Raw genomic sequence first — 27,953 nt, 5'->3', positions numbered from 1 at the left:
GTAGCAACAATAAATTTTTCACGAGTTTTCCTAACAAACGAGCATAAATAAAAACTGTACGGTGAAATTGAAAATTGCTGCTATTATTTTGCTCTATTACCCAATAAAAATAAAAGGCATCAATTTTAAAATAAAATGGACGATTTCAGTCATAATAGTTTTAAATATATTTCAAATTGTAAAAAGGATCTATCATAAAAAATCTAAATTTTTGCATAGACATGGACGCATTAGTTTCTACGTTTTAGTTTCTAAAGGATTTAAATAACGTATATATATTTTGATATTTAAATTTCGAATAACATTTTTGAAAAATTTTTTTTTAAGGATTAAATTTTAAGAAACTTTCTAATATGAAAATAATGGGCATGAATTTTTTTTTTAAAAAGAATATTTTAATGAATGTTTTTGTTGTCATATAAAATATTCTTTATGATTTTAAATTACCTAAAATTGGAAAAAATTGCGCTTAGTTAAACTCCGTTATAGCAAAGTAATAAAATTACAAAGATATTTTAAGTTGAGTATAAGTTATGCTTGGAAATTTTAATAAATATATAATAATGAATAAAAATCTATATTGAATTTTTACTACACTTCACACTTTAACATTTGGTTACTCTTTGGATCTTTTGTATCTCTACGACGTAAGGTACGAAAAAACTCAAAGACCCATATACTTTTGAGGTACAAGATCTCCTTTTATATAAATTTATTGGGGTAGAAATACTCTTTTTTACTCAAACCCTTTTAAGAACATTCTAGTTATGTTGCAAACATAAAAATTTGTTAAGAAAACTTTCCTAGAAACTTAAGGAGCACCTAAACTTTTCGGGCTTAGACCATATTTTCTCATTTATAATAAATGGGTTAAGATAAATTGTTAGCTCATCTTAAGAAACAAAGTTTTCTTGCTTCTTTCACGTAAAGCAAAAAAAATTAATTGTGACTAATTATGGAACGAAATAAATAATGCTTCTATTGTATAAAATATGTCAACTTAAATACAAAATTAATAATTTTTTTTTATTGTTATTGATTGTTTTTTTTTTCTTTAAATAAGAAATCGTAGATGTTTAAAGTGCGAAGCTTATGCAATTGTAATTGTATAAGAAAAAGGAGGAGAGAGGATGGAAAAAGTTGAGGCTAGGGCGACAGAAAAGATAAACAATGTAAGATTAAGGAAAGTGATGTAGAGGAATCAGCTAAAATCATACAAGCATAGATCGAACTAAAACTATGCAAGCGCTATCTGTATTACCACAAGTAAAACGTAGGTTTTGATATTATAAAACAAAAAATTACAAATGAAACTCTAAAACGAAATTCGCCAGGAAACAAAAATTGAGGAAAGTTTTACAGCATTTTCATATTTCATACATTATACTTAAAAATAGGTTTTTGAAATAAGTTATTTAAAGTTTGTGTTACCTTTAAGGTTAAGTGAACTGAAGTTGAAAATAATACTATAAATGAGATAAAAATAAAACACTTTAAACTTATAAAAAACGACGTAAATTGATAATGTGCAGCTTTTAATGCTATATATGGTATATCCACGTGGTATGACTTTTAAAATAGACATATTTTACCCAGGTTACATTGGTGTGCTAGTTTTGGCTAAAAAAAGGTAACAGACTAAACTTAGATACAAGTTTGACAACTCGGAGACACAGGTATAAATAACAGATAAACGGTAATACAACGCGCGATTTTAATTACTTCACACAGAGTGTAAGGACCTTACTGCTAATACTATTTTCAAGTTCCTAGTATCGTCGACTGTTATTTTGAATGGAAGGTACCATAGAGAATACCTATCATATCTAGTTTCAACTTTTTTATTGAAGGCTTAATTGACACAATGTCAAAAAGACAACTTTTATTTAAGGACTACCTGTCGATAGTTTCCGCGATCATGAATTTTTGCGCTAGCTATAGTTATAATAAGGTTAATTATGATAAAGTAAGTATTTATTGACCAATAATTGTATTTTGACAAATTACTTATACCTCAAATTTAGATAAATATCTGATGTAATTTTACTTCCTTTCTTAGTTTAAATTTAATGGTGACAAAATAAAATATCTTGCTATCCAAATAGGACTGAAAGTTTAATAGGTTTAATAACATCAGAAAGGTCTTTCTTGTGCTTAACTAAAATTTAAGTAAGAAAATCACCTAATATTTAACTCTGTTAAAAAATCAGTTTATTACAAATTTTATTAGTTTTTAATTAGAAATTAAAGAGAGAATCTGAAATATGCTACTACTGTGCCATCATAGGTATCAAAAGGCCTAGGATATTATTAACATAAATTAATTTAGAAGAACAAAAATAAAAGTCAATATTCAAATATATTTACAGGCCAATCAGTTATTGGCACCTTTGACAAATAAAAAAGGTCCGATGCATAATATAAAAACCAAAAATGATAAATTTTGGTGAGCACTATCGCTCCCTGATACGTCCTAATTATACAAAAAAATAAAGATTGTTGTTATGGTCTGGTTTATTTAATATAATTTTATTTAAAAATGTAGACTAACTTACTGTAGTATAATATATTTATTAATATAATAACTTGGCTTCCTGCTCCGTCCTTTGTTTACGGTTTCCACACATTTTTCTTGAGTCCCTGTGGAATATTGATAATCCCCCTAGATCTAAGCTGTTATCGAAGTCTAGAAGCTACCTTATTTTCAAGTTTTTTTTTGATTCACGTTAAAGTAGCTAATCCAAAAATAACACAAAAAAAATATTTATTAAGGAAAAAAAAATATTTTAGAAAAAAAAATTATTCCTTAGTCTATGGCAAGTATTTTTCAATAAATAATTACTTACTTAAAATACACTTTAGAAAGCAAATACCCTACAATGCGGCTACTAAACTAAGGCGCATGTGAATATATTTAACAATATTAATTAGCAAAAAGAAATCATAGAAAGATAAAACAAAGTTAAAAGGAAAGACTGTTTATTTATTTAAACCTAAGTATTTAGCTGAAAGTAAGCTGATGTAGAGGGTAGTTATGTACCCAAACCCTTGACACTCCTTTGGTAGTAGGTGCCAGCTACTATACAGGGTTAATAAGGTAACAGAAATTTGAAGAAGCCCAGGATTCAATTCAGCCACCAGTGAGATAGTAAACTTCATATATCTAAGCGCTACCTATTGAAGCTTAAAATAATTTAAACTTGACTGAAATTTGGACCTTTTCTGAATTTTCAAAGTGCTCTTTCCCTTAATTCTTCTAGAGTCCTAATATATCCCTGTGTTTTCGTGAATTAGATAACTGGATCAAGTCGCTGGTATGGTTAGTTTAAATTCCAAAAACATAAATTTTTGATGAAAAACCGCAAGATATACCTACAGCATGAAACATCTTAAACTTTGGAGATCGATATCTTGGCGTATATACGTACCGGAAGGTAAAATCCGACCATTTTGTCTCAGTTTCATCCCTGATCCAACGGGACCATCCCAAGGTCGTAGTTCTCATATCAGCAGAGATCTCGCTTTTAATTTTGTTAATTTTAGGGCCCATTTTTGGGCTCAAGAACGAGATCGAAAAATGATCTTTTCCGAATTTTTAAAGTGCTCTCATTTCCTTATTTCTTTGTGAATCATAGCATTATAACCCAGGGTTTTCGTGATCTAGGTGATAACATCAAGCCAGTGGTAAAGTTAACTCAGATTTGATAAAATTCATTTTTTGGTAAAAAAAAATCGATACTGGATACTCGATACCCATCTACAAAATGAAAAATTCCAAATTTTAGAGGTCTCTAACTTAGTTTCTATGGGTACTACTGTAAAAATTCTAACTGTTTTATCTTAGTTTCTTCCTCCTGAATCCAACAAGATCATAGCCCTCATATTTGCTAAGATCTCGCAATTTTAGGGCAAATTTCGCTATAATCCGGTGTTTTTGTTACATTTACCCATTACTAGATTATAGAAAGTCTATAATATGGCTAATAAACTAAAGGAAATTTTAAATTTAATTAACGATATTAACTTTAAAAAACAAAATATGGGTAAGTAAATAAGGTAAAACAACGGACTGATTATTGACTTAAAACTAGGTTCTTTGCTGAACTTAAGCTGCAATAGGTTATGGATATCTAACCAAACAATTCCCACTTCCTTTGCAATGAGTTCCAGCAACTACAAGAGTAAGCCGCCTAAATAAATCTTATGAAAATCTAGAAAGCAATTGACCTAGTGGTAAGATTCAAGAAGAAACCAGGGTTCAATTCAACCACCAGTTAAGTCAGGTATATCAGACTCCAAAAAGGTAAAGAAATTAGCCAATTAGTAAATTGGAGTCCAAGGTGAATTTAAAGAATACAAAGTAAAACTTTAAAAGCCAGAAAAATTAAATAGAAAATCTTAAACATTTTTTTTAAACACCAATAGACAAACCAGTTTTTTGGTCACCTTGGAGAATCTGACGGAGTGGGTTTGATCCTGAATGAACCTTTGGATGATCAATGATAGACAAATGCCTCTTCTGATCGTAATTACGGTTCTCAACTTTATTACAACTATACAATATTTTTATAATTAAAATTATATAATAATTAAAATTTTATATTTTAAATTTTTTAATGGGTTATATTATCTTTGGAAATTTAAAATTTAAAAAAGTTCTTAAAATATATGCGGTTACAATTATAACCTTTATTTAACTGAGCGTAATCAAAAATAATTTTTTTCTCTAAAGGAACAAGAGAAGACTAAATGCTGCACTTTGAATGCTAAAAATATCGACACAAAGTCTCCTCAAGAATACTTATATGATATGGGAAATCTAATCTTATTGATCAAGTTATGATCGGTACGGCTGGAATCTATATCTACACCACAAACAATGTATCAGCTAATATCTATAATCTTCCAAAAACTTTAAAGTCTAAAGACGTGGCCAATGGATGATAAGTGACTTCACGCTGTGTATAAAGCAAATCTCTTTGCGGAAAACCACGATCTTTACGAAGAGACTGAGAAAGAACTTACTACAGTTCGAAAATAAAAAAGAACAGTCCATAGAATAATTATCCTTATACTTACGTATTTTAAAAAGTCATATTTTTAGTTATTTTCAAGATCTAAAATGAACAACCAACTAATAGGAATAACCATTTTAGTTTCTGGAAACAAATTGTTTATACCGATAAAAACAAAGCAAAATAAAGTAGTCAGTATAGTAAGACCAAACACTCCACAGAAATATACGAAAACTGTGTGTTAACCACAACCAGAATCAAAGAAGTACAAAATAAAATTGAGGCACATAAAAATCACTGGAGCAAAAAGCAGAATTTTTGGTCTACTTCAATATTGTCACTATTCTGCCAAATAATCTGTGTAATATACAGTGAGTCTGTAACTTGGAATAAATGCGACAATAAATAAATGGAAGCGTGTTCGGAAAAACGCTCGGACACGTCAATTGAGATTGTAAGTGGCGCAATTTTTTTTTTATACAGGGTATACCATGTAGGCGGGGCTAATACCAACTTTCTTATTTTAAATAGGACACCCTATATGCTATTATATTCTTAAATTCTGCACAAAATTCCAAATGTTTTGATGTACCACATGCCATACCTTTATTCACCTGTTTTTAAGTTTTGATTTTTTATTTTAAAAATTATTTAAATTAAAAAAAATATGCGTTTCAGTAAACAGTTTTTTTTCGTAATGTATTTTATGAATGTCCTATAAAAATGTGGCAAATTTATAATTTTGGCATTTTATAAATTTTGACATTGCTATAAGATGTGCCTTTACTGTCGGATTATCAGATTTAAGTTTCTTTTAATTTTTTTGCGAAATTGGCTATTTAAGTGAAAAGCACAAGATTGAAATCTCAATGATGATTAGGTACGGAGGTTGAATAAGAACCCAAAATGAAGTTTTGCATTTATTCAGACAGAAGTACCCTGATTGACCACCCATATCTCAAAGTGCTATAAGCAAGATTGAAAAACAGTTTCAGGCAAATGGTCACGTAAGAACAATAACTAATTCTCGTTGAACGCGCTTAATGAAGACACCAAAATTAATGTGTTACTAGCCATTGGAGAAAATTCTAATATTCCCACTAGACAGGTGAAGCGCAAATTGGAAGCGAGCCAACCTTCAGTAGTGAGTGTTTTTGATGCAGAAAAATTTCATCCCTATAAACTAACAATTCTCCAGGAACTCAATGAAGAGGGTGCTAATAATTATAGAATTGAATCGTCAAAATTGCCGTTATTAGGCACAAGAAAATCCATTTTGGATGAGGCAAGGTCTTACTCAACACCCAGAAAAAGTAAATGTTTGAGCAGTAATTCTAGGTCAGTAAGTTATAGGCCCAATTTTCTTCAACGAACTAATTCCAAATCTAGCTCTTCTACTCCCTAATCCAATACAAGCTGATATGCCGAATAGAAACATCTGGTTTCAGCAAGATGGTGCGCCTCTCCATTTTGCAAGACCTGTTCGAAACTGTCTGGATACTATTTTTCCAGGCAGATGGATTGGCAGGAGAGGACCTTTTGAATGGCCACCAAGATCGCCGGATTTGACTCCGCTGGATTTTTTCCTACGGGTATATTTGAAATCCAAAGTTTATGTGACCAAGCCAGCAAATATTGAGGGGTTGAAAACTAGAATATCTCAATTGACGTGTCCGAGCGTTTTTTCCGTATACGCCTTCATTTATTTATTATCGAATTTATTCCAAGTTACAGACTCGCACTGTACAGATTTATAATAAAGAGGAAGAGCAAAATTTAATATTAATTAAACTTAATTATTACTAGATTTAATGGTATTAACTAGATGATATTTAAATAAGAACTGAATAATAATTGAATAGATGTTATTTTATTAAAATTCTTACCAGAATTATTGACAATTTGTCCCTTGACGTTAAATTATTTGTCAAATATAAATCGTTTAAAAAAGCTTTTCAATTTTACTATTGCCTGAAATACGTAAAAGTGACAATCAATTTAAAAAAAAAATCTTTTAATACTACATTACGAGGGTGAATCAAATATGAACCGGACTTTGGTTTTAGTAATTTTATTGGTACAGTAAATAAAAGTTTGAACACATGTTATTTTTCTACATAATCTCCTCTCTTATTTACGCATTTTTCCCACCGGATCGGAAGTTTTTTAATTCCTTCATCAAAGAATGAAGCTGGTCGTGTCAGTAACCAATTGCGCACAAACGTTTCCACACCTTCGTCGTCGTCAAAGTGATAACCTCCCAATTCTTCTTTTAGTGGCCCAAACATGTGGTAGTCACATGGTGACAAATCGGGACTGTAAGGCGGGTGTTCAAATCGTGCCAAAAGCCTTTCACACACGGCAAGACGGTTTGCTTTCTGATCTTCCGTCAAAAGGCGAGGAACCCATCTTGCACACACTTTGCGGTAACCCAAATTTTCTGAAATGATTGATTGAGCACTTCCGTATGATATTTCGACGTGTGCAGCAATTTCCCACAATGTAAGGCGGCGGTCACCTTCAATCAGCTCACGGATCGCACGAATGTTCGCCTCATTGATGCTTGTCCTGGGTCGGCGTGCATGGCTCTCGTTTTCCACTACCTCTCGGCCATCGGAAAATTTTTTGTGCCAGTCGTAGACTTGAGTCCTTGATAAGGTTTCATTACCGAACTGTGCAGTTAGTCGACGCAAAATTTCGGAAGGTTTTACGCCCTCACGCGACAAAAATTTTATAATAACGCGTTGCGCAACAGACGTGTGTACCTCTTGTTCAGACATGATGCTACTAACAGCTCATCTACTCCGGTGCGCCAAACCGACTGACTCCCCTCCTCTTGACATCCCTATCTAGCATATATCAGGACGTCGCGCCACTCGCTTCACCTATGGCGCGCTAAACAGAAAAGTCCGGTTCATATTTGATTCACCCTCGTATATTCAATGGACCTTTGAGGTACGGAGCTAAAATATCTTAAAAATTAAACTATCTTTATTAAAACAAAAGAAGATTTAGTTAATTTATAGTAAATTAAGTTGTTACTGTTTAACTTAATTTAGATTTTTGTGATTTTTTTTTTTTTAATTATTTTTGCTTATGTAAAAAATTGTCCGAAATAACCAGACCGCAGCAAAAAAAAATCATATAATCTTAAAAACGTTCTTAATGCCTGAAAATCAACATGTTAACTTTTTTTTGTTACTAATCCAGCAATGACAGATTTTCTAATTGGGTATGAAGTTCGTGTACATTTCCAAAAGAAAATTGATGAACTTTCTAATACTTTAAAATTTTGTAGGACATTAGTGGCATGTTTCCTAATTGACTAATGATACTAGAATATGCAGCTTCTAGAGAAATTTAACGAGATAATTTTAACAAACTTAGTATATGTATAAGTTAAAGAGAAATGTAATGTAAAACCTCTTAAATTAATTTTCTTTTTTAGAAGCAAAACCTGTAAAAAAGCTCTTAGTCAATAACAATAGCCAGAGAAATTGGAAAAATAAATATTTAGTTTTTTTAAAATTAACCGACTAAATTCCTTAAAAACAAAAGATCCAGAAATATGAAAACCGCTTTTCCCTTTTTAAATTAAAATTAATAATATAAAAAAATATATTAAAGGGAACTTATTAATTAAATATTACTAACCAGTCACTAACAAGAATGTCTAAAAACTTGTGAAGATAAAATACCTGTAACAGTTCGGCAAACTTATTAAGAAGTTTGTATGCCCTCATCTGATATGTATCCGGTTTGGTTACGCCGAGAGCCTCCTGCTAAGGTTTATTCCAATTTGCACAAGTTTCAAATAAGGACTGGGAAATTGTCTTGGGAGTTTTAGTTAAAGCGACGTTGGTAAAAGTTATGTAAAGGCGTTTATCTAAGAATTAATTTTGTAAATTACTTCGGCCTGATGTATTTATCTGTGTTTGACTAGGCGGTAAATAGGGGCTTTACTTTGGGAAGCCTAAACTGTGATAACGTGTAAATAAGAACATCTATATAACATCTTTGTATCTTCAAAACAGCTATTGAATTCGTTATGTTTTGTTCGTTTTGTTATTCGTTATGTATGTTATTGTTTTATGTTTAAGTTTATTCGAATTTATACTAAACAATAATTTTTTTGTTATTTCAGAAGCCCAAGCAGAAATCCAAGGATCTCCAGACCTTCACGTACGTGCTGGTTCAATGTTACGACTTGTTTGTACTTTAAGACACTCAACAGAACCGCCGGATTTCGTTTTTTGGTATCATGAACAAAGAATGATTAACTACGATCCGGGAATCGTTGTCAAAGAGGGTAGAAGTTCCAGTGTATTGCATCTCCAAGATGCCGATAAAAGTCATAATGGAAATTATACGTGTAGCCCTAGTAATGCTGTACCTGCATGGATCAATGTACACGTTTTGAACGCTACCGCGGGTAAGTTGATATTAGTATGAAGGCCTTATTTGTGTGTCCATTGAAGTTTAAAAAAATGTTTCAGGTTTTATTTATTTGCTTGCTTTGACTGTCACTGTTTTTTTAAGGTAATTGGTGAAAGCGCAACAATCTTCAATGATCCTTTTTCTATTCCTTGACTTTAGAATAATTTTGCTATTAACAAATAAAGTAAATTAGTTTTCTTTCATAGAAGCAGAGGCTGTAATCCCAATTTTTGGTCTGAAATATCTCTCAATGGTCATTCTAAAGTCCTTACATATATGTGGATTGATATCATAGATCAGTACTATCTAACGTAATATAACCATGAAAAAATTATTTAAAAATGTTGAATCACAACCATTTTGAGGCAAAAATCTGATAAAAAATTTTCATTTCATCTGATACCTCTCGTTTGAAGAAAACCTATGTTGCAAAAAGTGGAATTAACAATAGTGCGACATCTTTCTTTTAAATCGTTACCCAGAATAATTTCTTAAAGTGACTTCTCGTCATTTATAATACTTGACTATTCCAAGAGGTTTAAAACTTTACATTATTATTTTCTTCTGGAAAAATAAGGTTATTATGAAGCTGACAATATTTCTCAAGTGTTTTTTACATCTTATTTATCCAACAGAAAGTAAAGAGTAGTCCTATAATATATGTCCAACATATATAATATCTGGAGTACCAAGATCCGTTTTGAGATCTACTTTATTTCTGATATATGTTTTTAATTCTATATTAATTATTTAATCCTGTTTAATGAATTTTTGTTAGAGGCATCTAATAAAATAAACGATTATCTTTCTAAAATTTCCTTTTAAATTAATTGACAAATTAACTCTTCGAAGAGCTTTATTATGTGTATTTACTTTTCAAAACAAAAAAAGACTTGCATGGTAAAACTTAAGGCTTTTTGTGAGAGGTACTTAGCTAAGTTTGGTTGAATCTACAAGCAATATTAAACAGTTTTTATATAATTAGTGACGTTTTAAATTGCATATTTTTAATGTAGTTAATAAGTCATATTATGCGGTAAGGCCATTGAATGCAATCGAAAATTTAATTTACTCTAAAGTAAGACAAAATTGTGTTATTGTTTTATTATTTATTTTTTATGTTTAGATGAAAATCCCTGAGTACCGTTTGAAAAAAACGTTAAAATCAATATTGCAGATTTATTCGTGGCTTGAGAAACTATAATGGAATTTCTAGCTAGTTGCGCGTAGAAAACCTTTTCTCTATACAACTGACTGTTTTTGTGCTAATGCTAGACACGTTTTCTTTTTCCTACTTTCGCGAAAAACTTACCTTTTAAAATAATTTACATAATGCAAATCTAAGACTTATAAATAAGTTGTCCGTTCCCAAATATCCATTAGCCTTCTTTCTTCGTAGTTTTCTATTTACTGCTGTGTATATTTACATTAATTTTACTCCAAATTTTATTAAAGAGATGTCAGTCATTTTAACAATGCAAAACAACTTTTTAAATTGTCTGTAGGTAATTTTTATTTTCTGATTTGTGATTATACAGGGTATTACAAAGTTCAGTGTATTGTTTATAACACTAAGCACGCATACTATATTATGCAATAAATCTTTTGAAAATTTGCTAATTCCCGTTTTTTGGGTGTTCTTGATATTTTTCATCCCAAGAATAGTGTAAACACAATTCTAGGGAACGAATTTGGGTGGCTTATCTTTTTTTGCATTTTTTCGATACAATTAGTTTAATTTGACAAAAATGAAAGCAGTCACGGCCATTTTCGTTTTTTCTATTTGATAGTTTAATTGTTTTAAAACTATTAGTGTTTTATTGAAAACTGCAAATAAAATATTTACTTATTTATTTCTTAAACTATAAATAATATAAATAGAGCTTTCAGTTTTATACAGGGTGGCTCATCGAAATTTTAAAAAATTCCCGGACCCGTCAATTTTTGATTTTAAGGGAAAAAATTTATTTAATACTTTTAACCTCTTAATATAAACCCCTGGGTGGGGTTTGCAACTACCCTCATAAGGGTCAAGCTTATTTTTAAGGTCTTTTTATTCTAGTTACAACGCTTGCACCTGTCAATTTTTGATTTTTAAAAAACGATGTTTTGTTTAAATTTTTAACCCCACAACTTTAACCCCTTAGCGGGGGCGACATGCACCCTCATTTTTTACATAGGGGGTGTGTTGTGATTCATCTTTTGAAAGCGCATTCAATTTTCTTTACGCTTTGTTTTTTAAATTTGAGCTGCGGGTTCCAGAAAAATCTAATTTAATTTTTATTGATTAGTACTTACGCATTAATATTAAATAGTAAAAAAGTCCTCCGTTTACCTCCATACAATATTACAGTAACTGTTCAAAGTGTTCCCGTAGATTGTGAATAATATCGGGTGTTATTTGTTGGCATTCATGAATGATGCGGTTCCGTAAATCTTTTAACAATTTAGGTTGGGTCGCATAAATTTTCGATTTCAGATGTCCCCACAAAAAAAATCAAATGGAGATAAATCGGGTAATCACGTGGGCCATTCGATAGCACCCCTTCTCCCAATTCATCTATCAGGAAATGCTTCATCCAGAAACTGCCGTACTGGTAATGCATAATGGCGAAGAGCTCCGTCTTGCTAAAATATCGCATTTCCTTCATGGTAGCGTTGGTCGTTTTTCATAATTTCAATCAATGCTGGGTTAACAGCATTCTACAAAAGGTCTAAGTACGTATCTCCATTTAAATTTTCCGGTAAGAAAAATAATCTAGTTATGTGATCACCAAAAATATCAACCCAAACGTTTAATTTTTCAGGGTGTTGAGTATGAACCTCATGGTAGATCCTTGGATTCGTGTCGGAACAGTACCAAAAATTATAACGATTGACAATGCCATTAAGAAAAACTGAACATTCATCTGGGAAGCAAACATTAAAAAGATAGTTGAGACTAGGATTATTTGAAATTAGTTTGGAAAATATTTTACAAAACTCTAAACGGCGGTCGTTATCTTCATTTAATTCTTGAAGAAGTTGAATTTTATATGGGGGCTATTTATTATGATTTAGAATTCTCTTCAGTGGTCCGCGAGACTCCCGTTACATGAGAAAGTTTTTTGGTACTTAATGTAGGGTTCATACTAACTTCACCGAGTACACCGACTCCAATTCCCTCATTTCTCACTGGATTTCCAAAATTTTGCCACTCACTCTAGGATGTAACCATGATGTAAGTGCTTATCTGCATGTGTCTCATTAAACAAAGTTGCCGTTAGTCTTGCACATTGATTGTTTATAAAGTATAATTCAATAATTTCCACTCTCTCCGTAATAGAATAAACAATTTTTATCGAATCGAAAGAAAAGCACAAAAATTAAGAACTCACATCAACTTGTTTACTAAAGAGAAAGTCGGATTGTTGACTGATTTTTGATAGTTTAAAAACAGTTTTTTACTCACACACCTAAAATATTCAGTAAAATGTTTAGAATTCTATTGGTTGGCGATGCGTTGCTTAAATTTAAAAAACAAAGCGCTATTGTAAAGAAAATTGAATATCCTTTTAAAAAATGTATCACAACACATCCTTTCCCGTTTAAAAAATAAGGGTGAATGTCGCCCCCGCTAAAAGGTTGAAGTTGTGGGGTTAAAAATGTAAATAAAAATCGCTTTTCCAAAATCAAAAATCGACGAGTCCGAGCATTTTTTAAAAAAGGATCCCAAACCTTGTTGGACTCTTTTCGATGGGCCACCCTGTATATATTCGGTGTTGTCAAAATAAGCTAACACATTACTATTTAAAAACTAATTATCCTCTACACACCCTTCTTTGTCTCATTTATTTAGTTATTTTTTTTGAAGCTGAGCTGAGCCTAAGTTAATTGTTGCTCTATTCAAGTGGTTTTTTATAATCGAGCCCATACTAACTTATCTATTATACATATATCAAGGAATATTGCGCAAATAAATGCATTAATTATTATGCAATTGTAACCTATATGAAAAATAAATTTATTTTGAATTTAAATTATGCGGTAACAGAATTATTACCACATTACAAAACAATATTAATAATTTTGGTTTGTATTTGTAAATGAGGAATTTTCGTATAGATTTTCCCTGAAACCAAATACTTAAATGATTTTTGGTTTACAATTAAATTTCTCTTTGCGTGTAAGGTATATGTTCATTAGAACTTTTTTAGAGCAAGTAACCTAACCCAGCTTCAGAAAAAACTACGTCTCACACCTATTAAAAGATCAGTAGGCGTAACATATAATAAAAACAATGATAAGTTTCAACATAAAATAAGTAGGATCTTAAATGCTAGTTTAGTTAATATTTAAAAAAAATATTTTATTGTATTTATATTATTTTTTTTTTAAATGTAACAACGTTTTATTTTTCTAATTTCAAAAATGCTTTGAAATAATGAATGAAAGAATGAGTATAGTTTCATATTTTTATGCTCTGGACATTTAAATTTATATTTAGCTTTTTTAGGATGCCAGTCATCAAATAAGCAAATATATAGGTAGGAACTGATTTATGCTGTCTCATTATAACCTTAGACTGATAATTTTAGATTAGACCGGAATATGTCTCTAATTATTAATTAAAGGGCATAATTTAATTAAGCCCTTTAATTAATATTCGTTAACCTTTATTGCACAGTTAATGTGAAATCCAATAAGATATGTAAGTTCAAAAATTCTGTGAAGCATTTTTTGTGAACAGCTAGTGGGCTCTGAGGAAGACTAAAAAAAAACCAAAATATCTATCCCCATTCCTGTGGTCTTTCTAACGTAATATTTTAGATAAACCATACGTAGAAAATTTATTAAACCAAAAAATGATGATGATTAAATTCTCCACAAATTGAGGCTTTATAGCCGAAAAGAAAGTTTCTTCAAAGTCACCTAAATGATAAATTATAGAGAATTTAATTATCTTAATCTTTTTTCACAAAAATGTTTCTGTATAATTATTAGTTTAACCAGATATTCTAATTTAGAGTTTCTCAAAAAACTGAGAGGTAGGTTAATATTTAATATTTTATATTAAATATTTAATACTGATATTTATTATTGATATTTAACCTACATCAATTTAATTATTTTTAAAATAATTAAAAAAAAAACTAAAAGGACGTGGTTCGATTTTTTGCCTTTTTAATATGTTTATTAAACTGAATTTTCAGTAGGTTTATTAACTTTGACTCTTTAGGAATAAAGAAATTTTGCAGACCTAATGTTAGATACCTTGTGTTGTTATTTTTGTTAAACTTAATAAAAGTAAAGGCAATACATTTAGCGTTCAACATAAATATAAAAAGAACTAAATATTTAAACCAACTTTATAAGACAATAGTAAAATTTAAAAAAAAAAATTGTTTATCCCTTTTTTTTTTCTTTTTTCGACGGCATTTAATCGTAAAAGTTTTATTTCTGTCATTCTTCAAAGGCTCTTTGTCTTCTATGAGTACGAGTTTCAATAGCATAAGTTAACACCGATCTGAGAGTTTATATAACTTTTTTCTGTATAATCTTTTTCTGTTATAATTTTTATCTTTATTTCTATTTCATTTTCTTTAAAAATTATATTAGGCTCTTGATATCTATTATTCTTCAAAGGTGTTTTATCAGCGTAAGCACGTACCAATTTTAAAAGTTAAACAGGTTTAATTTTTTAGGGTTTTGTCAAATTTTCCTAAGCCTACAAAGGTATTTTATAAGGACCTTCGAAGTACATTTTATCCAAGCCAATTTGCCGAAAACGTGCAACAGTTTGCCGATAAACTTTCCTTTAGACAACGTCGTATATACGTGCAAAGCTCCCTTAAGTTTTCTCGGCCTAATTGATTAACAAAAGCTGAAGCAACTTACCCATGTTTTATGTCAAGGGTCAAGATAATCTTATTCGAAACAGTAAGTTGCAGCTCTACATTTACGGTACATAAATCTACTTTGTAGGAAGCTTAATAAATTGTCCTCGTGTATTTAACGTCACGTTTTATTGATATTTATTTGCTGCCATTGTTTTACTTTTTGTAGTTTATTTTTTTAATTATAATGTTGTGTAGAATTTTAAGTTTAATAATGATCGCATAGCTTATGCACTGTATCGTACTTCAAATAATATAAAAGGTAATTTCAATTTGTTCCTTTTTGCTAAATATAGAGTGTTTTAATTTAATATGCTATTACTTAAAAGGGTGAATTCTTCAGATAAACCTTAAATGTCTCAACTTTTAGGCTGTATGTATAGCTTTCATGCTGTATAAGTTTTTAGAATTTTTTTTCGATTATAAATTTCTCGATATTTTTATAAAATTTAGCATACTTTACCTTTTAGCTTAATTTAACCTTTAAAATGTAATAATTTTTAAATTTTTAAGATTTTTTTAAAAATTGAATCATCCTTGATCATCATAATTGCGCCATTTCAAGCAATAACTTCCAAATCATTAAATAATTGTTTATATAAAACCTATAATACAGGCATGTATTTAAGTAATAATTGTGGTATATTATACCGGTATGTTATAATGAAAGGTAGGAAAAAATTTTTATATGAATGTATATTCTAAACATCTTACTCGGATCCACAGGTAAATCTTAAAAAAAAATTAAATAACTTTACTATTAATGTAGTTATATTTTTTTTTATTATTTATTAAAAAAAATATATCTACATTTATATTATACATTTGTGAGGTGTACTTATCGAGTTTAAAAACTAGATATGTAATTCCCGTGTCAATTTTTTTAAATGCCAAAATTTTCTCTCTTTTGTAAACAGAATAGTATATGATATACGTATATTCTACAAATTAATAGATATACCTTGACCATATACGATAAAGAATTAGACAAAAAAATTACTAAAAAATCGTCGAATAAATATTAATGATAATAATATACAGTGAGAGCCAAAAGTCTGGAATAAATTCATTTAAAATTCAGAATATGTTCAAAAAAAAAAGCACGGACACGTCGATTTTAATTTTTAACTGCGGGTTTTCTTACTATAATTTTATGTATACAGGTGATCCAAAAATAAGTTACGACTATCAACTTCAATTTTTGAAATGGAAATACTTATTTTTTATTCTGTATTCTTAAAGAACAGAAAATTCTAGACATATTTCATGTATAATGTCCTATACCTATTTTTATTTGTTTTTAAGTTATTGACAGTTAAAGATCGGCATATTTGCACTTCTGATATGTTATAAAATCCAAACGGTTAGACATAGACGAAAGCGGTTTGCACTTTTTATCGAAGCTTTTTTAAAACCATCTGTTAACACTAGCTAGTTAGTGTTAACAGGTACTGAGAAATTTACGGTTGAATTTCTGAACATACAATAATTCATGCAACTATGTAAAACCCTTACTAAGGTAACCTTGTTTTTTGTGTTTTTTCATCCATTGTTGCAATGATGTTGTCATAATTTTTTGAAGTGACAGGTATCAAGCAGTCTTATCCTTGTTTATTGAAACTGAGAGAATAGATATACTAATTATGATAGGATGTGGTGATCGCATTAGGACCCAACACCAGGTTTGTGAAATGTTTAATACCAAGTATCCTGATAAGACAATATCTCAGTCCACCGTTAGCAAGCTAGAAAGAAAATTTAGGGAATTAGATCACGTCAGAGATCGCCCCAGATCGGATCGTCCCTCAATTTCCGAGGAAAATAAGTTAAATGTTGTTTTGTCCATTGAAGAAAATCCTCATACACCGACTAGACAGGCAGCACTAGATAACGATGTTGGAAAAACATCTTTAGGAAGGATTTTGAAAAAGGCAAAATATCATCCCTATAAATTAAAATTAATCCACGAACTTAACGAAGATGATACAGATCGTCGATTAGAGTTTTGCGAAACTATAATGAATGTCTGCCATAACGACCATCTTTTTACTCGTAGAATAATTTTTTCAGACGAGTCGACCTTCTGCCTCAATGGTACAGTGAACAGACAGAACTGCCGTTACTGGTCTTTCTCCAATCCAAATTGGGTGATTGGAGCTCATACCCAATATCCTCAATCTGTGAATCTTTGGGCCGGCATTATCAATGACAGAGTCATAGGTCCATTTTTCTTCGAAGGTACCTTAACAGGTCAACGTTATTTGGAATTCTCAAGGAACGAACTGATTCCCGCTTTATCTTTAATGTTTCCAAATGCAAATAATCCCAATATTCCAGAAGCTTCAATTTGGTTCCAGCAAGATGGCGCGCCGCCACACTTCAGCAGAGCCGTGCGCCAATATTTAAGTGAGATATTTCCGGGTCGATGGATTGGGCGAAGGGGTCTATTGGAGTGGCCTGCTAGGTCCCCCGACTTAACTTCTTTGGACTTCTTTTTGTGGGGTTATTTAAAGCACAGAGTGTATGTAAATAAACCCAATGATTTAGAAGAATTGAGAAATAATGTAAGAAATGAGATTCAACGAATACCTCAAGAAATGGTACGCAACGTTCTGAGAGAATTCGAATCAAGACTCGCTTAGTGTCAAGAAGTTAATAGGGCTCAATTTGAACATTTAATTCGGTCTAGATTAGAATAGTTTCTTTTGGTTCAACGTTTATACAATACTTTTGATTAAATACAGTAATATTTTGAATGTTTTTTTAAAAATTCAACCGTAAATTTCTTAGTACCTGTTGACACTTACTAGCTAATGTCAACAGATGGTTTTAAAAAAGCTTCGATTAAAAGTGCAAACCGCATTTGTCTATGTCTAACAGTTTGGATTTTATAACATGTCAAAAGTACAAATAAGCCATTCTTCAACTGTCAATAACTCAAAAACAAATAAAGATAGGTATAGGACATTGTATATAAAATATGTCTAGAATTTTCTGTTCTTTAAGAATACAGAATAAAAAATAGGTATTTCTATTTCAAAAATTGAAATTGATGGTCCTAACTTATTTTTGGACCACCCTGTACATAAAATTATAGTAAGAAAACCCGCAGTTTAAAATAAAAATCGAGGTGTCCGAGCGTTTTTTTTTGCATACCCCTGAATTTTAAATGAATTTATTCCGGACTTTTGGCTCTCACTGTATATGCTGTATATTGTATATGCTGCTTAGGAACGTAAGTGAATGAAAGCTGCCATTGTATGTTAAAGAACTCTAGAAATATTAAACCGCTTAGTATCATGAATGTGTTCATGCACAATAAAGAGTTTTCTTACATAAAGTGGTTTTCTCTACTTTAACATTCTGTATAAAAGAGTACATATGATATTTGGTAATTAAAGAATAAAATAAATATTAAAATATCATCTTATATGGCTTTAATGCTGTAGCAAATATGGAAAGGAAACCGCATACCAGATTTTTGCACTTTTTTAATAGATGACGAAACTGGAAAAGAAATTGCGTTATTATCGATTACATCACCATAAACAAACAATGATCATAATAAGTACACAAAAAATACTTGATTTCACTCGCTAAGTGACATTTTAGGTTATTGAAAAGTTTTAAGTGTGAAAAAATTCAAGAAATCAAGGAATTATCAAAATTATTACCCACATTTTTTGCTTCATTAACCACCGGTACTATATTGTATTACCTATCTTAACAACAAAGTTTTAGGAAAAATGTATGGTATTTCTACTGGATTTTAGAAATAAAACTACTATAAATACACTATTAAAAAAAGACTTATGACTACGCAATTGAAAATGGGAAATTTTTAAATGAGCATCAAATATTATGGATGTACAACAAATGCGGTAACTATTTTAACTAACATGGCAACTTTTATATTTCTGTATATCAAATAAATTTATCGGTGAACAAACTTAAGGCATCATTATATTTTTAATCTGCCAACAAAAGCAGGCACCAAAAAATACACAAAGCTAACAAAAAATCTAAATGAGCTTATAATTTTCAAAACCAGTTTACCAAAATACCAACTAAACTTCAAAAACTCTAAATGAGCATCTAATTTTGAAATTCATTTCAACTAAAATATTATATAATCATCAATTTTTTTTCCTAAAAGTTTTTATTTTGCATTCGGCAACAGCTTTCGTTAATGAATTACAAAAAAATCCGGCAACGTGCGTTTATACTGGAGCGACAGTTAACTGCGTTTGAGATTCCCATATACGTTTATTGGTTATGGTGTATATAATATTTCAGTAGTATAAACAGTTGTTTTATGCACCGTTTTATTCGTTTTAAACAATAAATAATCATGGAACTCGATACTGTTTTACCCGGGAATAATTCTGATGCCAATATTCAAATGGGGATGATATAGAAATTCCTTCATATCGTTCGGACAGTGATTCGGAGATTGAAGAATTAGAAACAAAAAAAAGCGTGGCGAGAGTAAGCAGTGGCTCTTTGTAAGAAAATTTGCATGTGTTAAAGAAGCGGAGGAAGTTGTTCGTGCAGAAAATATATTATATTCTAATAAATGATTAAAGTTATTAAAATAGAAATTATATTCTATTTTAATAACACATATGACTGAAGAAGGAATGAAAAGGTTTTATCGCTGTAACAAAGTAAAACGTCGTGGCCCTCAGTGTGCGGCACAAATTTATTTACTGTTTGAAGCTACATCAAATGCTGTTTTGCTCTATCGTGTAGAGGCTGCCCATAAGCACGAGTCGATTGGAATTCGTTCTGATTACGGAATAAGTCAGGAAGTTAAGGCAGAAATAAACAAACCATTTGATTTACATTTGAAGCCTAAAGCTATTTTAAAAGGTCTTAGTAAGATGGAGGGAGTAAAATTACCATCAATGAAACAATCGAACAATTATCTATCATGTCGTAGACGTGTTAAATACGGTTCCTCAACTATAAGTCTAGGAGAACTGGAGCGATGGATATTAAATCATACAGCAGTTCCCGAGGACATACACCAAGTGTTTGTACTTTCTTATTATATATTTATGGATGAACCAATGTCCTTTCGCTTTGCATTGTCTACAAAACATTTACTGAGGTTAGCAGAACGTCATGCAAATATTATTAATGCTGATTTGACATACAAGTTGATTTGGCCAGGGTTCCCGGTATTAGTTGTAGGAACTACAGATAAACATAGAAAATTTCATCCGATATGTCTAGGAGTTTCGACAAACGAGCGTCAGGAAGATTTTACCATGTTATTTAATAGTTTAAAAGAACAGGTTTTGTTTGTATATGGACATTCTCTACAACCGTCGGTATTAGTTTGTGAATTTTTTTTTCCACTTGGAGAGTAAAAATTCCCAAAGAAAAAGATGATTGGATGAATGGTAGCTGCAACTGTTCACAGTTTTTTTAAGATGTATATGTGCAAACATCTTCTGGGCCTAGCAATTAGATTAAAATATACAGTTCCGCCTGTAGAGACAAAAATATCTATATTGGACAAAAAAGAAAGCGTGGACGTCCATCAAAATCCAAACCTGCTTTGGTAATTTAGTGATGTTTTTAATTTATTGAAGTCTTATTAATAATTTGTTTAATGTTCACTCTTTTTTGTTTTGTGGTTCAAATACTGTTTTAAAAATGGCATTTTTTGTTCTTTTTGTTTTATAAATAGAAGACAAAAAAGTATATTTGTGATGCCTATTTTTATTTTATTTTATGCTCACTAGCTTTTGTCATATTATAAAGTATGAAGTTCAAACAGTTTTTAGAAGCTTTATTATTTAAATAGCTATCCAGATTAGTATAAAACAGTTGACAATATTAACTTTATTAGATGCTCAATAAGTATTTTTGTTGCTCCACCCAGTTTTTAAACGTGCTTAAAAGTATAAAAACTGATGTTCCGATTAAATACTACCCATTGAAAATATAGTTAAATAATTTATATCTAAATATTACTTTGATTTTACTGGTATTTTAATGTCTTATTTTAGAATCTGCTTTAATTATTTAATTTTTGTTCTTTTTCCCTAAACAGTTTTATTATGTCCCTTTTTCACATATCCCCAATTTTATCTCCATATTAAAAAATTCCATTTATTTCTTTAATATACAGACAAAATTGGGGACATGTTCTAAACGTATATTCCAAACGTTTCAGATTTTGAATTACAAGATAAAAAGCTAATTTTATAAATTTAATTTAAAATTCTTTGGCTGCAATTGCCATCCTAAGTCCTACCGCATTTAAATTAAATATTTTGTAATGTCTGTTGTCTTTCAGGATACAGTTCCAAATATCTGGCGATTACAAGATTTGCATTCCTATTACATGTAATATAACATTCCAATATGTCAAATTTTTCTTCACTGGAATATGGCATGGCCATTTTCGAATATTAAAAATTTAAACAAAACTCACTAAATGTGTAGAAAAATAACTAGATACGAAAAAACTATTTAACATTAACAAGAACAACAACAAAAAATTAAGAAAATAAGAACTAGTAAACAAGATAAAAAGTTAAATCAAATAAATAATATTTTGCAAAACTGTCATTAAATGACGCTAAATCACTAAGCAATAGTAATTATTTATACGACAAATAGCCTCCGTAATCATGGCCTCCGCCTTTATGACTAAATTCGAGATGAAACAACTTTGTAACTTTTTGACATAAGAATGAAATATTTTCATAAGGTATACATCATTTTAAAGAGAAAAAAAGATCTTTTTAATTTAGCAAAAAAACGAAATGGCCGCTATAAGAAAAAAAGAACTTGAGGATGGAATCTCAGAACCGAAACGTCGAAAACAAAAACTGAATTTAGGTATTCGTTGTCCTCAAAAAGTTATTCTAATATTGTTTTTACATATTTTAAAGATACGTTGAAATAAAAAATACAGCCCTTTTCCAAAAATGCGACTTTTTGATTTTTTCCAAATATTTCAAAATCGGAAAAAGATAAAGTCGTTCTGAAAGCGACACTAAATTGGCAACTAAATGCCTTACAACTTTCCCCATTTAACCAATTTGCTATCTCTTACAGATTCCAAGATACTCAGACATGTGCACTTAATTTAGGCCACACTGTATACCTCTCTTTGTCCTTTAGAAAAACTAATTTATTAATCCTTTCACTGAAGCCACACGTAACATAAATTAAGATAAATTTCTAAATGAAATTATCGTTATAAATTAAATGCCAAGTTTAAATTAATTTTCTTATCTAAAATAAGTGTCTACTCTTAACTTAAGTGATCTTCTTGTCTTGTGCGACCAACCCAATCGGCTTATTACCCTATTTAACTGACACTTAAAACCATTAAGTACATTTCGCTAACATACGTCCAGGCGTAAACTACAAAAGGATAAATTATCTTAAAAGCAAAAGCACATTTTAACCCTTACAATGTTGAAGCATTATGTTTGAATAGAAGGTCAGACCCCTTTATTCATTAACACTAAAATCTCTATAAAACCCTACTGTTTTAGAGTATAAGGGTATGACGGTAATGAAAGTAATTTTTAATTGCTCATTACTTGAGTGCTTTCTGACAAGCAGGATCGGTTTTGAATCGGTTTATTTTCAGTGCGCGTTGAGCGTTTAAATGATGGATGGGTATGAACGATTTTAATTGCTGAAATGATGAATAGTGTGAAAAAAAATTTGATTTAGCTTTTTTTTGTTTAGCTATTAGACTATTGCATTTTTGAATTTTAAAGTGGTCTAAAAAGCTTAATTTAGGATTCTATAAATTTCCTGAAATTTCATGTTTTAAACTTAATAATTTGATTGGAATATTTAAATTATAACTTCAGAACCAATTCACAAAATGTAATAGAATATGCCTCATTAATGCGAGAAACCTAATATAGTAATCGTATTATTGATTTAACAGTTGATTTAAACATAACTAAGTTAATAATGGTATACTGTTCATTAAGGATTAACGCTTGTTTACAATATAATATAATATAATATAATAGAAAGTACATTAGCTACTAAAAAAATGAATTAATTAAGCATATACTTCATACAACTAATTTAATTAATTGTAAATAATATAAATCTAATATCTTCAGAACTCTGTTCTTAGTAACAAATGATATTAAAGTGATAAAAATTGCACTGTCCCTTTATATAATCATCATTTGTACCAAAACAATCACATTTCCTTAACGCTTAAAAGTAAGCTAACTTAGTTATGCTAACTAGCTTTAATATTTTAAGGAAAAAAGATATTCAGTTGATTGGATCTCGAATAACGAGCATTTGACCAGCACTCAAAAAAAAATACTTAAAGTTTTATATAATATTCTTCCATATTAAAAATCTGGATTTGAACTAACTATACTTGTGCCTGCAGTAGCAGGTAGATGAGGCTGTAATACATGTTTCAGATTAAAGTTAACAAAATGTTGCTTATACATTATATTGGATTCAGCAATTGGATTGGTTGTTGATAAGTCTTGTTTAAATTAAGCGCAAAGAACTAATCTCAATAGTGAAATGATGAAACTTTTACAAAAACTGTCGACACGCATTTTAATTTAGAACTTGTCGACTTTTCAAGTAGTTCAAATTAACTAGAAATCATGTTCTATTCTTTAATTTTTTCTAAAACGTCATTGATTTAAGTTGTTGATTCTAAGCTTTGCGTTCAAAAATAAGAACCGGTAAGTCTAAAAAAAATTTTTCAACTTATTTACACAAAAAATTAATTTTCTAAACAAACACATAAAAGGGAATTGTTTGATTCTTGGGTGCTTTCAGAGGTTAAACATAGCGATACAGTTTAGTCATGTTGAGGATATATAAATGGAAGAATTGTTTTTAAAAGATTTTATTGGTATAAGCCTTTTACATTTAAATAATAAACTATACAGCTTATTTACTCTAACAATAAATAAAATAAAATAGATAAAAGTTGGTTCTCATATATTACTTTTTTCTAGACCTAAATTCAGCTTATTATGTATTATCTTTTAACCCTTTCGATTCATAACATACTTGAAAAATTGTAATACCAAATATGTGTATTACAATTTTTAGATTTAGTTACGTTTTTTTTATATTTTTAAATTATGTTCTATAAGCCAAAAGCCAGACCTAAGCGGTTATTTGCTGTTATGTAGATTAATAATATTCTTTTTCTCTGCTTGTAAAAATAATAAAATTATATGATAATGTGATTTTACCGAGCAACGACGAACAGATATTCTTAAATAAATTGTCCTAAAAGTTTTAGTCACTAATTAATATTAGACTCGCGAAGAAAATGTTTTTCATAAAGCTGTTGCACTTTGACTAGTTTTTGTTTAAAAATTTTACAAAGTTAGACTCTGACCTATACCGTACTATATTTTGGAGTTTCTTTTGCGCTACTGGTATAAATCTTATTTTAGGGATCCCTAATTGCAACTTTTTTATTTTTAGTATGCATAAGATTGAGGCAATATAGCATTAATAACTATGCTATACCATATATCAAAGTTGCTTTAAGCTGTCAGAATAATTAAGGTTTAGTTGAATGCGGATTCCAAACATTTGCTCTATGATGAACCTAAACTTCCCTACATAATTAACGAATTTTTAAATTTACCTTAGCCAGCAACGGAAATCCAATCATTTTTGAGCATCTCTATCATCTAATGTTTATAAATTGGCAATAAAATGCTCTCTTCTAAAATTTCAAAAATAAAGGTTTTCTGGCTATATGCCAAACGCTATTTGAACGCTTGTTAAAGACTGACTTACTTTTTTTTGTTTTATATATTTACTTTGGCGAGATTATTAGCGTTTAGATATATTTTTTTAGCGAGTTTACGAATCCGCAATAAGTAATAAACTATAAGCCACTTATCTATCAAAGAATCGAATAAACGTAAATTTGGATACGTTCATGTTAACTCTATCTAATCTTGGATATTTTTATTAGGATACATAAAAACAAACACTTTCTATCCGTTATTTTTCACAGCGACTATGGCAGATAATAAATTATTTATCTAAAACTCGTATCGTTACTTATTTTATTAAAAAATTACACATTAAAGATTTTTTCTCTTAGTTTTAAAAATAGTCTATTGAATCTGTATATTATGGGTTTTTTCATACTTGTTTTTTCGACTGCTTGTTACAAATAATTAAGAATAATTAAATATTATTCCTAAACTGCTTTCACTGAGATTTAGTAGTTCGATCATTGTTATCGTCTGTGTTCCTTCCTTCCTAGTATTAAATTATTTTTGACTGAATAATAGCTAACGACACATCAAGTATAGAATATATTTAGACAATCAGTTTTAATCTTCTTATGAAGATGCTAGCTAGCATCATTAGCGAAACACGTGTGGAGAGTAAAAATTAAGAGTTTTGGTAAGTGGTAAAACTGTCTCGTAATTTATAGAATTTATGATTCAAAAAATATTTGAAACTTATATAAAACTACTATAAGAATGCAGGATTAAAGATAAACATCTCATAAAACTAAGCATGCATCAATCGATTTCCGTCAGCCTAATCTAAAAGTAGAGAAAAATGTGATTCAATCTTGTTAACATTACAGCTATTTAGGAGTGAAAACAACCTAAAAAGGATCTAGCAAGCCAAAAAAAAGCCCAACGCATAAATCAGAGAAAATACGTAATAAATAAATATATGACTATATATTCTGGGGTAATATAAAGCTGTTTTACTACTATTATCTTATTCCCAAAGGGGTTTAGAAGTTCAAGTAGTCTCAAGTGAATTCAGATATACTAATCACGCTAGTGTAAATGTCTTGTCTCTAAATGATATTTATTACGCTCTGTATGCCTAATATAATATACTTTATTCATCAAATAGAATACTTACTTTTTTATTCAAGGATCTAAGTATAGTTGAGGATTTGTGTTTTCTTGTTCAAAGTATGGCCCTTCAAATACAAATATACTATTACCTATTGTATTTCACTATTTAGTTTCTTAACATATATTTTTCCACTCCGATCTTCTATCTACAGAAATCACAAATAATGATGGGAATTTGATATTTAGTACTGCTCATTTATATTAAACTTTTGCTTGAGATATGAGTTTTCTTCTCTTTTCGGTGCCGCACACTTGCATTCGGTATCAGCGATGTTACACTAGTTCCAGATATTGTGTCGCCGAGAGAGTGGCGTTTCGTTTTAGTCCTCTTTTTGCCTCGATTAGTATAGTTTTTAGTAAATTGTACCTAGAATCGCGGAGAATATGTCCTAGGTAGGATGTTTTCGTTGTTTTACGATGTCTAGCAGTTATCGGTCAAGGTCTGTTCTTTGTAAGACTTGCTCATTAGTCATATGTTCTATCCAGAGACTCTTAAGTAGCCTTTTCAGGAACCACCTTTTGAAGACTACTGCCCTTTAAAGGGATTGTACTTTTTGTGACCAGGTTTCTGCTCTATATAACGGTATAGGGCATATGTAACACTTTAGTACTCAAAGGCGGAGCCTTAATGGTTTCTCTTGTCGCAAAAGTATTTTAGTACTGGCACCTCTTGTTCAAGCAATGGCTATGCGTATTTTTATCTTTTCGCCGTTGTCCCATTTGTCGTTCAATGTTGTGCTCAAGTATTTTAACTTATTCATCCTCTCGATCTTTTTATTGTCGATATAGATTTCTGCGTTGTCGTGGAGGTATCTGCTCACTATCATCAGTTTGATTATATGGATATTAAGGCCAAACTCCTTTCCTTTTGAGTTTATGAGATTTACAAGTGCTTCTAGATATTCAATATTATTTGCTAAGATTGCTGTGTCGTTAGCGAATCTTAAATTGTTGATAGGGATACCATTGACCTTTATTTTTCTTGGATTATCCTGTAGTGCTAATTGAAACATCGTTTTCGTGTATATGTTGGATAGAAGCGGTGATAATATATACCCCTGTCGAATTCCCTTAGCTATAGTTATGTTATTACTGTAATGTGAATCAGTAGTTTGTAGTTTCGTTATTTGGTTCCAGTATAGTTTGTGTATTATTTCAATATCTTTTTCATCGATCTTTGATGGCCATAGAGTTTCTGTGATAGCAGCTGCATGTAGTAGGAGACCTTTAACATGCCTAAATCAGTTTAGAAACCAAACTTTGTTTAGTGAGACCTTTCGTCGCACTTTTGGTAAATTCTCTTGTGAATTATTTTTAGCAATGTCTTTAGTACATGACTCATAAGGCTAATAAGTCGGTGGTCTTCGCGTGTTTTTTGCATTTGGTTGTTTGGGGATAGCAACAAAGGTCCACCTTTACCTTCGTCGATCCTCATACCAGTCGCTTGGGATCTCGCCATTCTCATGTATGTTATTAAAAAATCTGCATAGTGCTTTAATGTTTATTTGTTTCAGCACTTTAGTATGTATTTTGTCTACGCCAAGGACCTTTTTGCTTTTTTAGTGCTGAGAGTGCACCTATGGTTCTACTATGAGTGGTCTCGAGGCTTCATTTGGGCACTTGCTAGGTGTTAAGCTTCGTGCATCTTCGAATAGGTCCTGTATACTCGTATATGGTTCCCACACCATATGTATTTTTTGGGGTCCTTTAGAATCTGGTTATTTTTGGTGATTTTTGAG

The 27,953-nt window shown here is 30.3% G+C and overlaps 1 protein-coding gene across 1 annotated transcript in view; it reads left to right on the top strand.

Annotated features, from left to right (window-relative positions):
- Window positions 1-27,953, top strand: part of LOC126742861 (lachesin-like) — a 260,367-nt gene that overhangs the window by 208,602 nt on the left and 23,812 nt on the right. The window contains exon 5 of the mRNA XM_050449679.1: window positions 9,160-9,447. Coding sequence (XP_050305636.1) covers window positions 9,160-9,447 — 288 coding nt within the window. The remainder of the gene's footprint in view (window positions 1-9,159; window positions 9,448-27,953) is intronic.

The sequence above is a fragment of the Anthonomus grandis genome, chromosome 12, assembly GCF_022605725.1.
Source record: "Anthonomus grandis grandis chromosome 12, icAntGran1.3, whole genome shotgun sequence".
Lineage (NCBI taxonomy): Eukaryota > Metazoa > Arthropoda > Insecta > Coleoptera > Curculionidae > Anthonomus > Anthonomus grandis.
The sequence above is the reverse complement of the archived record's forward strand: the minus strand, read 5'-3'. Positions and strand labels throughout refer to the sequence as shown.